At 39.9% G+C, this 12,126-nt stretch overlaps 1 protein-coding gene across 5 annotated transcripts in view; it reads left to right on the plus strand.

Moving 5' to 3' along the window:
- The window catches only part of zmp:0000001200 (dedicator of cytokinesis protein 9), an 89,439-nt gene that overhangs the window by 69,091 nt on the left and 8,222 nt on the right, over nt 1-12,126 (plus strand). For all 5 annotated transcript variants that reach the window (XM_061723463.1, XM_061723462.1, XM_061723458.1 and 2 more), the window contains 15 exons: nt 2,324-2,435; nt 2,526-2,659; nt 4,678-4,792; nt 4,904-4,970; nt 5,057-5,104; nt 5,816-5,952; nt 7,199-7,314; nt 7,440-7,577; nt 7,662-7,844; nt 8,962-9,075; nt 9,178-9,393; nt 10,645-10,702; nt 10,806-10,912; nt 11,586-11,708; nt 11,803-11,916. In XM_061723463.1, the coding sequence (XP_061579447.1) occupies nt 2,324-2,435; nt 2,526-2,659; nt 4,678-4,792; nt 4,904-4,970; nt 5,057-5,104; nt 5,816-5,952; nt 7,199-7,314; nt 7,440-7,577; nt 7,662-7,844; nt 8,962-9,075; nt 9,178-9,393; nt 10,645-10,702; nt 10,806-10,912; nt 11,586-11,708; nt 11,803-11,916 (1,782 nt within the window). The remainder of the gene's footprint in view (nt 1-2,323; nt 2,436-2,525; nt 2,660-4,677; nt 4,793-4,903; nt 4,971-5,056; nt 5,105-5,815; nt 5,953-7,198; nt 7,315-7,439; nt 7,578-7,661; nt 7,845-8,961; nt 9,076-9,177; nt 9,394-10,644; nt 10,703-10,805; nt 10,913-11,585; nt 11,709-11,802; nt 11,917-12,126) is intronic.

A 12,126-nucleotide genomic window follows, 5' to 3' on the forward strand; every position in this document is an offset into this window, starting at 1 on the left:
TTATTAAGAAAACCACCACATCATAACACAGCTCTTCAATCAAACATCTTCCTTTCAGTTTTATTATATTGCAAACAAGAAAAATCTTGTACCAGTGCGAATTTAAGGGTTTTTATTTTATTTTTTTTAATACTCTTTTTATTGGTTTTTCAATTTTATGGGTACAAACATTAGAACAGAACAAAATGAAATACAACAAAACATAAAAAGAAAATTAAAAGAAAAAAAAACCCACCCCAAACCAACAGTACATATGCATAAAATGAATAAGTAAAATAGGTAAATTAAGAGATAGGTAAATGAAGAGCACATGGGATGAGTGAAAGAAAAAATAGGCAGTCCTCATCCTTCAGGCGCAGAAGCTGAGTTAAGGCTTCTGTAAGAAGGAGTGCAATGGTTCCCAGATTCTCCAAAACTTGTCCGATTTTGTGATGAAGGTCATGGGTCAACTTCTCGAGAGGAATAAGAGCAGAAATCTGTGACATCCACATGTCAACTGTAGGGACCTGGGGAGTTGACCACCGCAGCAAGATACATTTTTTAGCCAGGAACAAAAGAATTATCAGCAGAGATTTGGTGTCCGTGTCCAAAAAATTGTCTGGAGCAACATGGTTAAGTAAAAAGAAAGAAGGAGTTTAAGGGTTTTTAAATAGTTTTTTGTTTCTAAAAACTCTGATTGCTTGCTTGACACTGAGCCGGTCTTCCTTGTGGTCCTACATGACCTCTAATCAGTCAAGGTCTGGACAAAGAACATCTGAGGGTGTCTAGTATTTACCAACTTCATCTGGCCCCAGATGTGGGGAGTTTAGAGACTAAATCATCCTCTCAGACTCTTTCTGCATATCGCATATCGTAGAATTTTGTTCTTGGGCCCAGCAAATTTAAGCCACTGCATAGAGTCTTTTATATTATACGAGTCTGTAGATAATACCAGGAGGTGCTCCCATCTGTAGGATGCTCTCTCTCTCTTTATTCATCCATCAACTCAGTCTTTCAAACTGGGGTTGTCATCAGTTTTCCACAGTCTCAAAATGATTGAAAGTCTTCAATATAGTTTGTGTTTGAAATGTATCACCCAGAAGAAGAACCTCACCAGTCAGAGGCTTCTTCAGACCTGCTACAGCAGATCATTCCCGACTACTGCTCTAACCATGTACAACGACTTATTGAAGTAACTTAAATAATGACAGTTACTGTACTTTTAATTTCCCTTCAGGATTTAAGTAGTACTCAGTTAAATTGAGCTGAACTGAGTTGAATTGAATATAAATCTACAATCAAAGGAATCCAAACAAGCTAACTTACATCGCTGTCAAAGTTAACCCTAAAATACAAATACAGTGGAGGGAAGTTGCAACCTCTTTTAATCATTTATTCTTTGTATGATGCATTATAGTATATACTTTATACTCTCTGTATATATTTCCAACAGTATGTCAAGATGTTCAGCCATCTCTCCAGTTTGATGTCTGTTCTCAGTTCCTTCTGCAGTTACAGTTTCACATTAGATGACTCTCCACTTACATGAGAGCTGTGTAATTTTATTAAATCAGGAAGCCACGTTATCCTAACCAGCCATGTTGTACTCTCGTGCCCTTTTCAAGTAGCCCACAATGTGGTTCTTTGCAAATTACCCAGTTTTGAATTTGGCAGTTGCACTTTTCCTCTAAAAGTATTTCTAAAACTGGAAACAGGATCTGGGCATCAATCATTGAGTCGACCATGAACTCCTCTGTGTGGCAAGGCATGCTAGAGTCAAAGAAGTATCGGAAAGGCTCAGTCAAAGTCCAGAGCTCGACCTGATCGAAATCCTGCGACTGGACCAAAGTAAATGCCTATAAACCTTAAAAAACAGAAATGCGGTCTGAAACTCCTCAAACATGTTGAAATATTGATGAAGTCATACAGGAGAGGATTGAGAGAAGTTATTCCTACCGATGATGGTTGTACAAGCTGCATGGAGGGACTTATTTATTGCATCTTCGTTCCGTGTTGTTCTGATGTTGTATTTATACGATTTTAAGGCCTAGTGAGGACAAGGACGATTTGTTTTTCTTGATACATAAAACTTAAGAATTTATTTGTATGTTCTTTTTCAAATTACTATATTCTCCATACAATTTAAAAAAAAAAAACAGGGCCCAACATCAGATTAAAAGTCCTGAATTTAGGGTGGAGTTAACTTCAGACTTCATGACTAAAAAGCACCAAATGGTTCTTTGGAGTTCCCCACCCAACCACCAAATAATTAATGAGTTTCAGTCAAAACAAACAGCTTTTTAAAAATATTTATTAAACTTTTTTTTCTCCACTTTTCATGCAGAATGGACGAGAGGAGACGCTCCTGACCAACGCTTTGACGACCCCTCCCAGGTCCAGCACCTTTATGGACGCCAGCTTGCACAAAGATGTCTTTGGAGTCATCTCCGGCACCAGTGAGGGAGATGATGATGGATATGATTTAGGGACAGGGGGGAGGTTGAAAAACATTATACATTTATACATCGTCTTTATTTTCTTTACAGCTTCGCCTCATGCGGTGTCCACGCCCAACATTAACTCTGTACGCCACGCAGACTCCCGCGGATCGCTGATCAGCACCGATTCTGGGAACAGCCTTCACGAGAGGAGCGTCGACAAAGGGAATTCTCTGGAAAAGGTGAACCGGGGAAGGGATTTCATCATTTATCTATCTCTGTGACATGCAGCATCATTTCATGTCGCGGTTGTTGCTTCAAAACACATCAGAAGTCCCCAAATTACGACCAAAGCCTCACAGAAAGTGGCTCTCTGTTAACGTGTACCCTTCACTTCCTGCCCTCACCGTACGGCCGGCCGTGGCAGATGGAGAAGTTCGTACAGAGACACTCTGTCAATGTCCGGCACTTCTTTACGGAGGCTGAGGAGCCCATGCTCTCCTTGCGCAGCAAACGTGTCACCATGGACTTCTCTCTGCTCACTGCCCCCTGTGTCCCAGAGAGCATCCTGCAGTCCAACGTTTCACTTCAAGTACTCCTTCACGCCTCCTAGGAGTGTCCCGTCTGGGAATGATAGTGTGTGTGTGACTGTCTTAGCTCCTTAAAAGTGAATTATTTGCTGTAGCTTTCCCCTTTGTTAGCTCCTTCTACGTTTCCAGATCCCTCAAGCGTGCGTGCTTGAGGGATTTCTCACTCTTGTGTGTGCTTTGTGAGTTTTTCCTCCTGCACTGATGCATAAATCTGTGTTCACATGAAACACATGGTTTTTACATTAGTGCTTTTTTCAAATTGCAATATGTAATGGCTTCAAAAATAAATAAATAAGACGACACCATATTGGCAACCATTATCTTCAATAAAAATAACTGAGCTGCAGCTTTGTCAGCCTTTCCACGACTACTTATAGTAGCCTCAAAGTTTATTGCTCCGCAGCACACCCTTTAAAAACAACCTCAGCAGTTGTCTCATGCTTTCCGTGAAGTCATCCTCAGCTGGTTTCGCGGTCCAGACGAGCTGCTGCCAAAGGAGCGTGCTTGGTACGCCGCCAACCCTGGTTATGCTGTCAGAAGTCGATTTCTCCGGCACACACAGAGCCCCGTGCGCATCTGAGCGAATGGGCCCCGTTAGTGTAACTTAAACTGCTTTATCACAGGCCTTCAGAAGTCACGGCCACTCTCTTGAGTCAGAAAAGTCTGTGCTCCCATCTGTGGCTTTTTTTTGCAACCTTGGTCGACGACAATCGTCGATATTTGATAAAATAAATCAAATTTCAGCTTAGGGCTGGGCGATATGGACCAAAAGTCATATCTCGATATTTTCTAGCTGAATGGCGATACTCGATATATATCGATATTTTTTCTGTGCCATAATTGGGGTTTCCCCCAAAGCATTATAGCATAGCATCTCTGTTAGCTTCATTTTTTTCTGAGGCAAACCCTTAAAAAAACAGTCAGTTTTAATACAAGGCCTTGTGCCAAATGTCACACAGGTACCTTTATTAACAGAGGTCTGCACAATATCAAAATGTATAAAACAAATGAAATAAAAATAAACTGCCTGCATATATAGAATAAAAATGCTTCTTGAATAAAATACAAATATCCCTTTCCTGCATAACAATTAAATTAAAATACACTGTGCAATTAATACAATGTAGACAGTAACAGGCAGACTTTTCCACTGAGGTTGACAGTTGTGCAAATAACAAAACATTTGTGCAAATCTCAAATAAAACATTCAAGTCAATTTGTCACAAAATAAGCTATATCAGAATCATAAAAAAAAAAAAAAATGTAATCGATATAAACGATATTGTCTCGTACCATATCGCGTTTGAAAATATATCGACATATATTAAAATCTCGATATATCGCCCAGCCCTATTTCAGCTGTACGGTAGAGGTTTCCTGTGCTAAAACAGTACTTTCCCAGGTAGCCAAAATGGTTTGGCCCACATTGACTCAAATCCAGCTGGTCGGGAGAGATAACTCAGCTCAAGTAATGGTGTGGGAACGAGTACTTTGGCTCTAATCCGGGTGCAGAAGCTGAACCCAAAACCAATCCAGCAAAATGAAAGTGAACGACAGAACAGTGGAGTCCTCTGTTTGGCTACCTGTGTTGGTTTGTACTCATGTAAAATCATGTTCAAGAGTCAGGATATCTATCTAACTGTGCCCCAACCCCCCTGTTGGTCCCCCAGAACCAGCCTGCCTCCCCCCTGGGCAGCACCTTGCTGCGCTGTGACAAACTGGACCAGGCTGAGATCAAGAGTCTCCTCATGTGTTTCTTACATGTGCTTAAAAGCATGTCTGAAGGTAAAACATCACCGCCTCCTGAAACACTGAGTTTCCATCCATGTTTAAACTCCAAACAGACAAAACAAAAAGAGAGCGAGTTTCACAGTGTCGGCCCGTGTTTTCCTGCAGATGCTCTGTTCACATACTGGAACAAGGCTTCATCTGCAGAACTGATGGACTTCTTCACTTTAATCGAGTAAGATCCCTTTTATGCATCTGGTGCTGGTGACTCCAGCCTGATGGCTGATTTATTTATTTTTTATTCCCCTCCTGCTCTCCCAGGGTGTGCCTCCATCAGTTCAGATACATGGGAAAGAGATACATCGCAAGGTAATGTTGCTCCGTGTGTGACTGATGAGGTATTTCTGGCTTCGGCAGCTGCTTATTATGAGAAGACACCGTGTTTTTCTGCACTTAAAATGTCAAACAGTTCATGTGGATCGCATGTCTATTTGTAGACTTGCGTTGGATAACTCAGGGTTGTTATATATTTGCACAGGTGACTGTTCTGTGTGTTGAGCACTAGTGTTTGAAGCTTAGTTGTAAATGTATCCAAACAAGTATTTGAAACTCTCTCCACACTTTCTGTCTAACCTCCCACCACTGTTTCTATCTCTATTCACTTAAATGCTGGCAAGTTTAACATAGTGAAATAAAAGCTGGCTCCTGCCCCTCTCCTGCTTGGGTAAGCCTAAAGGTGGAACCGGCATTTCTTAGGCTTAATTGCATGATATTTTCTCAACCGAGGGACTTTGCGGTGCTGTGGGACTTCTGGCTCTTTTAACTCACCATTTTCTCGTGTTCTTTCCATGCATGGCTTGAGCTTCAACTCGCTGCATTCATTCATTCATGTGATAATTCTCTTCTTAAGCTGCATGCCTTAACTTTTGGCTTCGTAAATCTCTCACGCTGTTGAGAGATCTTAAAACCTTCTCCAGCTCCCGGCACATTCGAGTGCCGTTCAAGCCACTCAGACACTTAACTCTGCCTCTGCCTCTGTGTTCGGGCCCTCCGTCTAACATTATCCTGTTTCCTCATCAGGAACCAGGATGGGGCAGGACCCGTAGCACATGAGCGGAAGTCTCAGACTCTGCCCGTGTCCCGTAACAGGGCGGGAATGATGCATGCCCGCTTACAGCAGCTCAGCAGCCTGGATAACTCATACACTTTTAACCACAGTAAGTGTCTCCATACTGTTGCTGCCATCAACCACGCTCTTACCAGAGAGTAGTCTGACTCCTCGTGCTTCTCATCATCTCCATCCTCATCCTCAGTTACAACTTGAGCAGGTTTCGAGCTGAAAACATCACTAAATTGAACAAAAGTGGAGAAATGTTGGATGCTGTAGGTGCTGGTTCTCTTAAATGGCATCGTTTAATTTGGTTTCTTTGTGTTTTCAGTGTAAGAAAGATTTCAAGTATTCTTGGAATATCTGTAGACCATGGTAAGAATGTGTCAGGTTGGCAGGATGTTTGTTCATGTGGTTGAAAGGAGGGCATGCTTATTTTAACTGAACATAAGCTTTCTAAATCCTCACATTCATCTGCGCAGCTCATCTGCTCTGGACGTTATTTCAGTCTGTGAAAGAATACTTGTCAAATTTGCAGAGTTTCATTCCAAAATATTCTGCCCACCGTTGAAAAGAATGCGATTTCCTTCTAAAAGAAAATTTACCGTGGCAATTTTTGTAAATGCAAAGTGACATTTAGACTCGGATGACGGAGTACGTGTCCTTGATAATTTGTTGACACTGCACCAAAAATAAGCTTGCAGGGAAAAGCAACTGAGAGTAAATTAAGTTAATTTCACAACAAGAAAAGATTTACAAAAGATTTTTTGATCTCATTATCACAGGGCAGACATATATGCATTGGTTTTTCTATAGCCGATGTGATCTTTTTAAGTCGACATGTAATCAAACTGAACGTGATGCATTTGAATGAACGCAGTTGCAATTTGATGTTTTTATGTTAAGAACTGCCATATATTTATCTTTTAGCAATGGCTGCAACCTTTCAGTGTGCCATTACTCTTTTTTAAGTCTCCTGTTATAATTATCTAGTTTCTACTGATCGTTTGATTATTTTATCTAAATTTGCATGTTGTAATTGTTAAGATTTTTTTTTTATCTGAGCCTTCATGACCCTTCTATTCACAAAATGAAACCCTTAGTTTTAGCTGAATACTGTCAGTTCATGACACAATATGTTTATTGTATGTAAAAGGATCGTTTTGACTTCAGTTTGGAATGAAACTATCTTTTTAACATTATAAAAAAGAAAACTCCACCTTTTAAGCAGCAGCTTTGCCTTTAACAGTGAGAGAAATGACATTAATATGATAAAGTTGTCCCTGAGAGGAACTTTGACATCGTTTAAATGGCTGTGCATGAAAGAGCTACAGCATTTTGTTGTGTCTTTTCAGCGTACAGTCACTCTGATGCAGATGTGTTAAATCAGTCGCTGCTGGAGGCAAACACTGCCACCGAAGTGTGCCTTACCGTCCTGGACACACTCAACATCTTCATCATGGGTTTCAAGGTACTGAATATCAAACTTTTTCCAGTTTTTCAGCTCATCCATCCATCCGTACATTTTCTTTTGCAGATCATTTTGTGGGTTTATCAGAGTTGCTGTTTCAGAGATGATACCCTCCTTCCCCGCAGACGCAGCTTTGCTCTGACCATGGCCACAGCCCGCTCATGAAGAAGGTGTTTGAAGTCCACCTCTGCTTCCTGCACATCAATCAGTCAGAAACGGCCCTCAAGCAGGTCTTCACAACGCTGCGCACCTTCATCTACAAGGTGAGAAGGAATTTGGGTTCCTCATGTGTCCACACAGTCCGTTCACAGAAACTGATGCTTCATCACGTTTGCTTCGCTCTCTAGTTCCCGTGCACATTTTTTGAAGGGCGGGCAGACATGTGTGCAGCATTCTGCTACGAGATCCTGAAGTGCTGTAACTCCAAACTGAGCTCCATTCGCGGTGATGCAGCCCGTCTGCTGTATTTCCTCATGAAGAGTAACTTTGACTACACGTGTCGCAAGTCTTTTGTCAGGACACACTTGCAGGTGAGATGGTGACAGTGGCACTTTTATCTTCATATTATTTAACCCTCATGTTGACAGAGTTTAATGTAAGACGACATAAAACATATACCGTATTTTCTGGACTATAAGCCGCACCTGCATATAAGCTGCTCTATTTTTAAAAAAATAATAAAAAAAGATATACAAGCCACAGATGTTTATGTTGTTAGATTAGATATTTACTACATGTACAGAACGATTTTGAACTGTAAATGATGTACATGTTTGTACCTAAATAGATCCTTTCCTACACTGTAAAAACTCAAAATCTTAACAAGAATATTTGTCTTATTTCTAGTTAAAATGTCTAATTTAGTCAAAAAAAAATCTCATTACACTTAACTTTGAGTTTTTGCAGTGTAGAAGTATCTTTTAACACGGCAGCAACTTTGCTGATTAAAACGGGACAGAACCAAGAGAAAATAACCGGTATTTATTTATCTATTTATCTGTTTGAAATCTACTTCTACCTACTTCTATCTGCTAAAGAAGAAGTAGCGTATTCTTCTTTGCATTTATTTTGTCTTAGTTTTGATTCTAATTCCGGTTAAAGCGCCCCGAGCGGTGGAAGAAAAATCCACAGTATAACTGCACCTTTGTATAAGCCGCATGGTTGAAAACCTATAAAAAAAAGTAGCGGCTTATAGTCCAGAAAATACGGTATTTAAAATATACATCATGAATGTTTCACTGGAATAGCTACTGCTGCGTGTGGTCATTTCATTGTATTGTATGTTTATTTAAATATATAATGTTATGGTGCACATGCCAGGTATTTATTTATGATGTTTATTTATGATGTTCATGATTATGTTTTAATATCTATGTGGGGTTGGTGGGTATATGTGTGCTGTGTGGGTATTAATGTGAGGATGTTTGTGAAAATGACCAGATTTGTGTTTTTAACCATGAGTGTGTGAGTTTTTATATGTTAAATGTTGATTGTATTAAGGAAAGCACTTTGTGTTACTATTGTATGAAAAGTGTTATATAAATAAAGTTTGATTTGATTTGATAAGCCCCCAAAAATGAACAGAGAAAGCAACCGTCAAAGCACTAGAGTCGATCCGTACTTTTCAAACCATTCGTTTATCCTCAGGTGGTGATTGCTGTTAGCAAGCTGATCGCTGATGTGATTGGTATCGGAAGTACGCGCTTCCAGCAGTCTCTGTCAATAATCAACAACTGTGCCAACAGTGACAAAACTATCAAGGTGAGGAAGTCTTTGTCTGGTTAGTAAAACTAGTTAAAGAGTTAAAGGAAAAGCACACATTACATGGCGGGGATGTTCTGACGACCTCGTGGTTCCCAACAGAACACGGCTTTCCCGTCGGATGTCAAGGACCTGACCAAACGCATCAGAACCGTTCTCATGGCAACAGCTCAGATGAAGGAGCACGAGAGAGACCCGGAGATGCTGGTAGACCTGCAGTACAGTCTCGCCAAGTCTTACGCCAGCACGCCTGAGCTGCGCAAGACCTGGCTGGACAGCATGGCCCGAATCCACGTGAAGAACGGAGACTTATCGGAGGTCTGTGATCAATCCAGCACGTCATTTAGGGCGTAAATATTGAATATTGTCCGACTCAAATCTTTCTAGACTACATTTAAAAACAACAAAGTTGGCAGAATTATTTTACAATCAAACTAAAAATAGAAAAATCAAATCCACTACAACAGAATATAAAAACACAATAAAGAGGAATGAATGTGGAGCAGATTTAGAAACTCAAGTTGAAAGCCAAGTGGAAGAGACAAGTCTTTGAATATGTTTATAGTCTGAGCAGATTTAGGAACATCTGGGAGCAGCTGGCTGTTTGAGTGCAGTGAAATTACAGGCGTGTGGGTGTGAAGAAGATCTGATAAATTAAATGAAGCCCATCCATTTAAACTGTAAAAGTGAGCAGTAAAATCTTACACTCAATTCTGAATTAGAGATAAAAGCCTGTGAAGGGATGCCAAGACAGTTATTCTGTGACCACAGGTTAATTGTATGGGATCAAGATTCTTTGGCTGAACTGCAACATATCAAACTTACTAAAACCAAAGAACTTCAGTATTCTTTCCATTAAGATCAAGCTGAGCTTTATCCAGCTCAATAAATCAGTGTAGTATAGTATGTTTCTGCTTTCTAACTTGATGTATAAACTAACTTGTATATCATAAGATAAACAATGGAAAGCAATTTTATGCTTCATAATAACAAACATAATAACAGTGAAAATAGCAGGGGACCCAAAACGGACCCTTGAGGCACACCATAAGTGAGAGGAGCTGCATAAGAGGAACCTTAAAAACACTTTATGGAGCTCTTTCAGTGCTGATTGAAAGTGTTCATGTGAATGTCCTGTGTGGACTAAAATAACCCTCCTTAGAAATGTACACAGAAATCATAACAGATGTTTTGCTGCAGCTCCAGAACAACTGTTCCTTGTTTTGTGGAGAAGCTGCACAACAGCATGTTCAAACGCAGCTTCAACTTGGCCTAATGTTGAAAATATAATCAAAATTAATATGCTCAGTTTAAGACTGTGGGAAAACCTCTTGATGTTGTCTACAGAGGAATTTAAAGGCCCGGTTTGTTGTTCCACCTCATTTAAAATAGAAAACTATGAGCTTAAACTGCTACAAAATACATGAAGAAGGTAGAAAGAAATCTGCATCGGACCATTTGTCCAGTTTTGTTGTGTGCTGCTGTTTCTCAGTTGAGTCATACCATAATAATCAGTATTGTTGCGATCCCACATTGCATTTCTGACCAGTTATTCTCGTTTGTTTACAGGCGGCCATGTGCTACGTTCATGTTGCAGCACTCGTGGCAGAATACCTCCGGAGAAAAGGTGCTCCAGAAATGGCTGATGGAAATGTGTTTATTGCTAGCCAGACAGCAGCTGTGAGGATTTCAGTGGCTGAATAATTTATCTCTCTCTTTTTTATGTGCAGGCATGTTTAAGCAGGGCTGCTCAGCATTCCGGGTTGTGACTCCCAACATTGATGAGGAAGCTTCAATGATGGAGGACGTTGGCATGCAGGATGTCCATTTCAATGAGGTACTCAGATCATCAATCCTTTTTTGTGTGTATTTGTACTTTTTTTTGGTACCAAATGAAAACTACACTGCAAAAACTCAAAATCTTAACAAGAATATTTGTCTTATTTCTAGTTAAAATGTCTAATTTTTTAAAATCTCATTACACATTACACAAGACTCATCACTGGAAAAAACAACAATTTTCACCTGTTTCAAGTAGATTTTCACTTAAAATAAGTCTGCCAATGGTACATTTTTTGCTTGTAATGAGAAGATACATCTTGTCCCACTGGCAGATTTTTCTACTTATTTCAAGTGAAAATGTACTTGAAACAGGTGAAAATTGTCAAATAACAAGTTATTTTTCTGGTAATGACTCTTGTTTTAAGTGTGATGAGATTTTTTTGACTAAAAATTAGACATTTTAACTAGAAATAAGACAAATAATCCTGGAAAGATTTTGGGTTTTTGCAGTGTACAGTAAGCCTAAACCTAAAAACAAGAGAATGTAAAAGAAAAAAGAAAAAAAAAAGGCACATAATTATGAATAAATGCCAATATGTGATACAGTCTCTTTTTCTGTGTAACTAATCCATCTCGGAAGTGAACCTTTTTCATTTGAATTACTTATCAAACAGTTCTCATCTTTTATGATATGAATCCACCTTTTTCTCCTTTTGTTGTCCACTTAGGACGTCTTAATGGAGCTTTTGGAGGAGTGTGCAGATGGACTGTGGAAAGCAGAGCGTTATGAGCTCATTTCTGACATCTACAAGCTCATAATCCCCATTTATGAGAAGCGCAGGGACTTTGAGGTACACTCTCTCTTAATGTGGAGTGTATCTCCTCCTTCGGCGAGTGCTAATAAGTAGGCTCAGTTCTTGACCTTTAGCATCTCCCTTTTCACAGAAACTGGCTCACCTGTATGACACGCTGCATCGTGCGTACAGCAAAGTGACGGAGGTCATGCACACAGGCAAGAGACTGCTGGGCACCTACTTCAGGGTTGCTTTCTTTGGTCAGGTGAGTTTATCTCTAAGGCTGCAGTACCTTAATTATCCCAGTTACTCTGTTGCGTCTGGGCTTGATTCACATAAGGGCACAATATTTATTTGTACGCTGCCACGTTCTTTTTGTTCTTTCAAGAGCATGACCACATGCAAATGCATGTTTTGTCTCACTCTAATATGCTTCTCTGCTTTTTTTTTTGTTGACTTCTTTGAAGGCAGCGGT

This window comes from Cololabis saira, chromosome 6 (assembly GCF_033807715.1).
Source record: "Cololabis saira isolate AMF1-May2022 chromosome 6, fColSai1.1, whole genome shotgun sequence".
NCBI classification, from domain to species: Eukaryota; Metazoa; Chordata; class Actinopteri; order Beloniformes; family Belonidae; genus Cololabis; species Cololabis saira.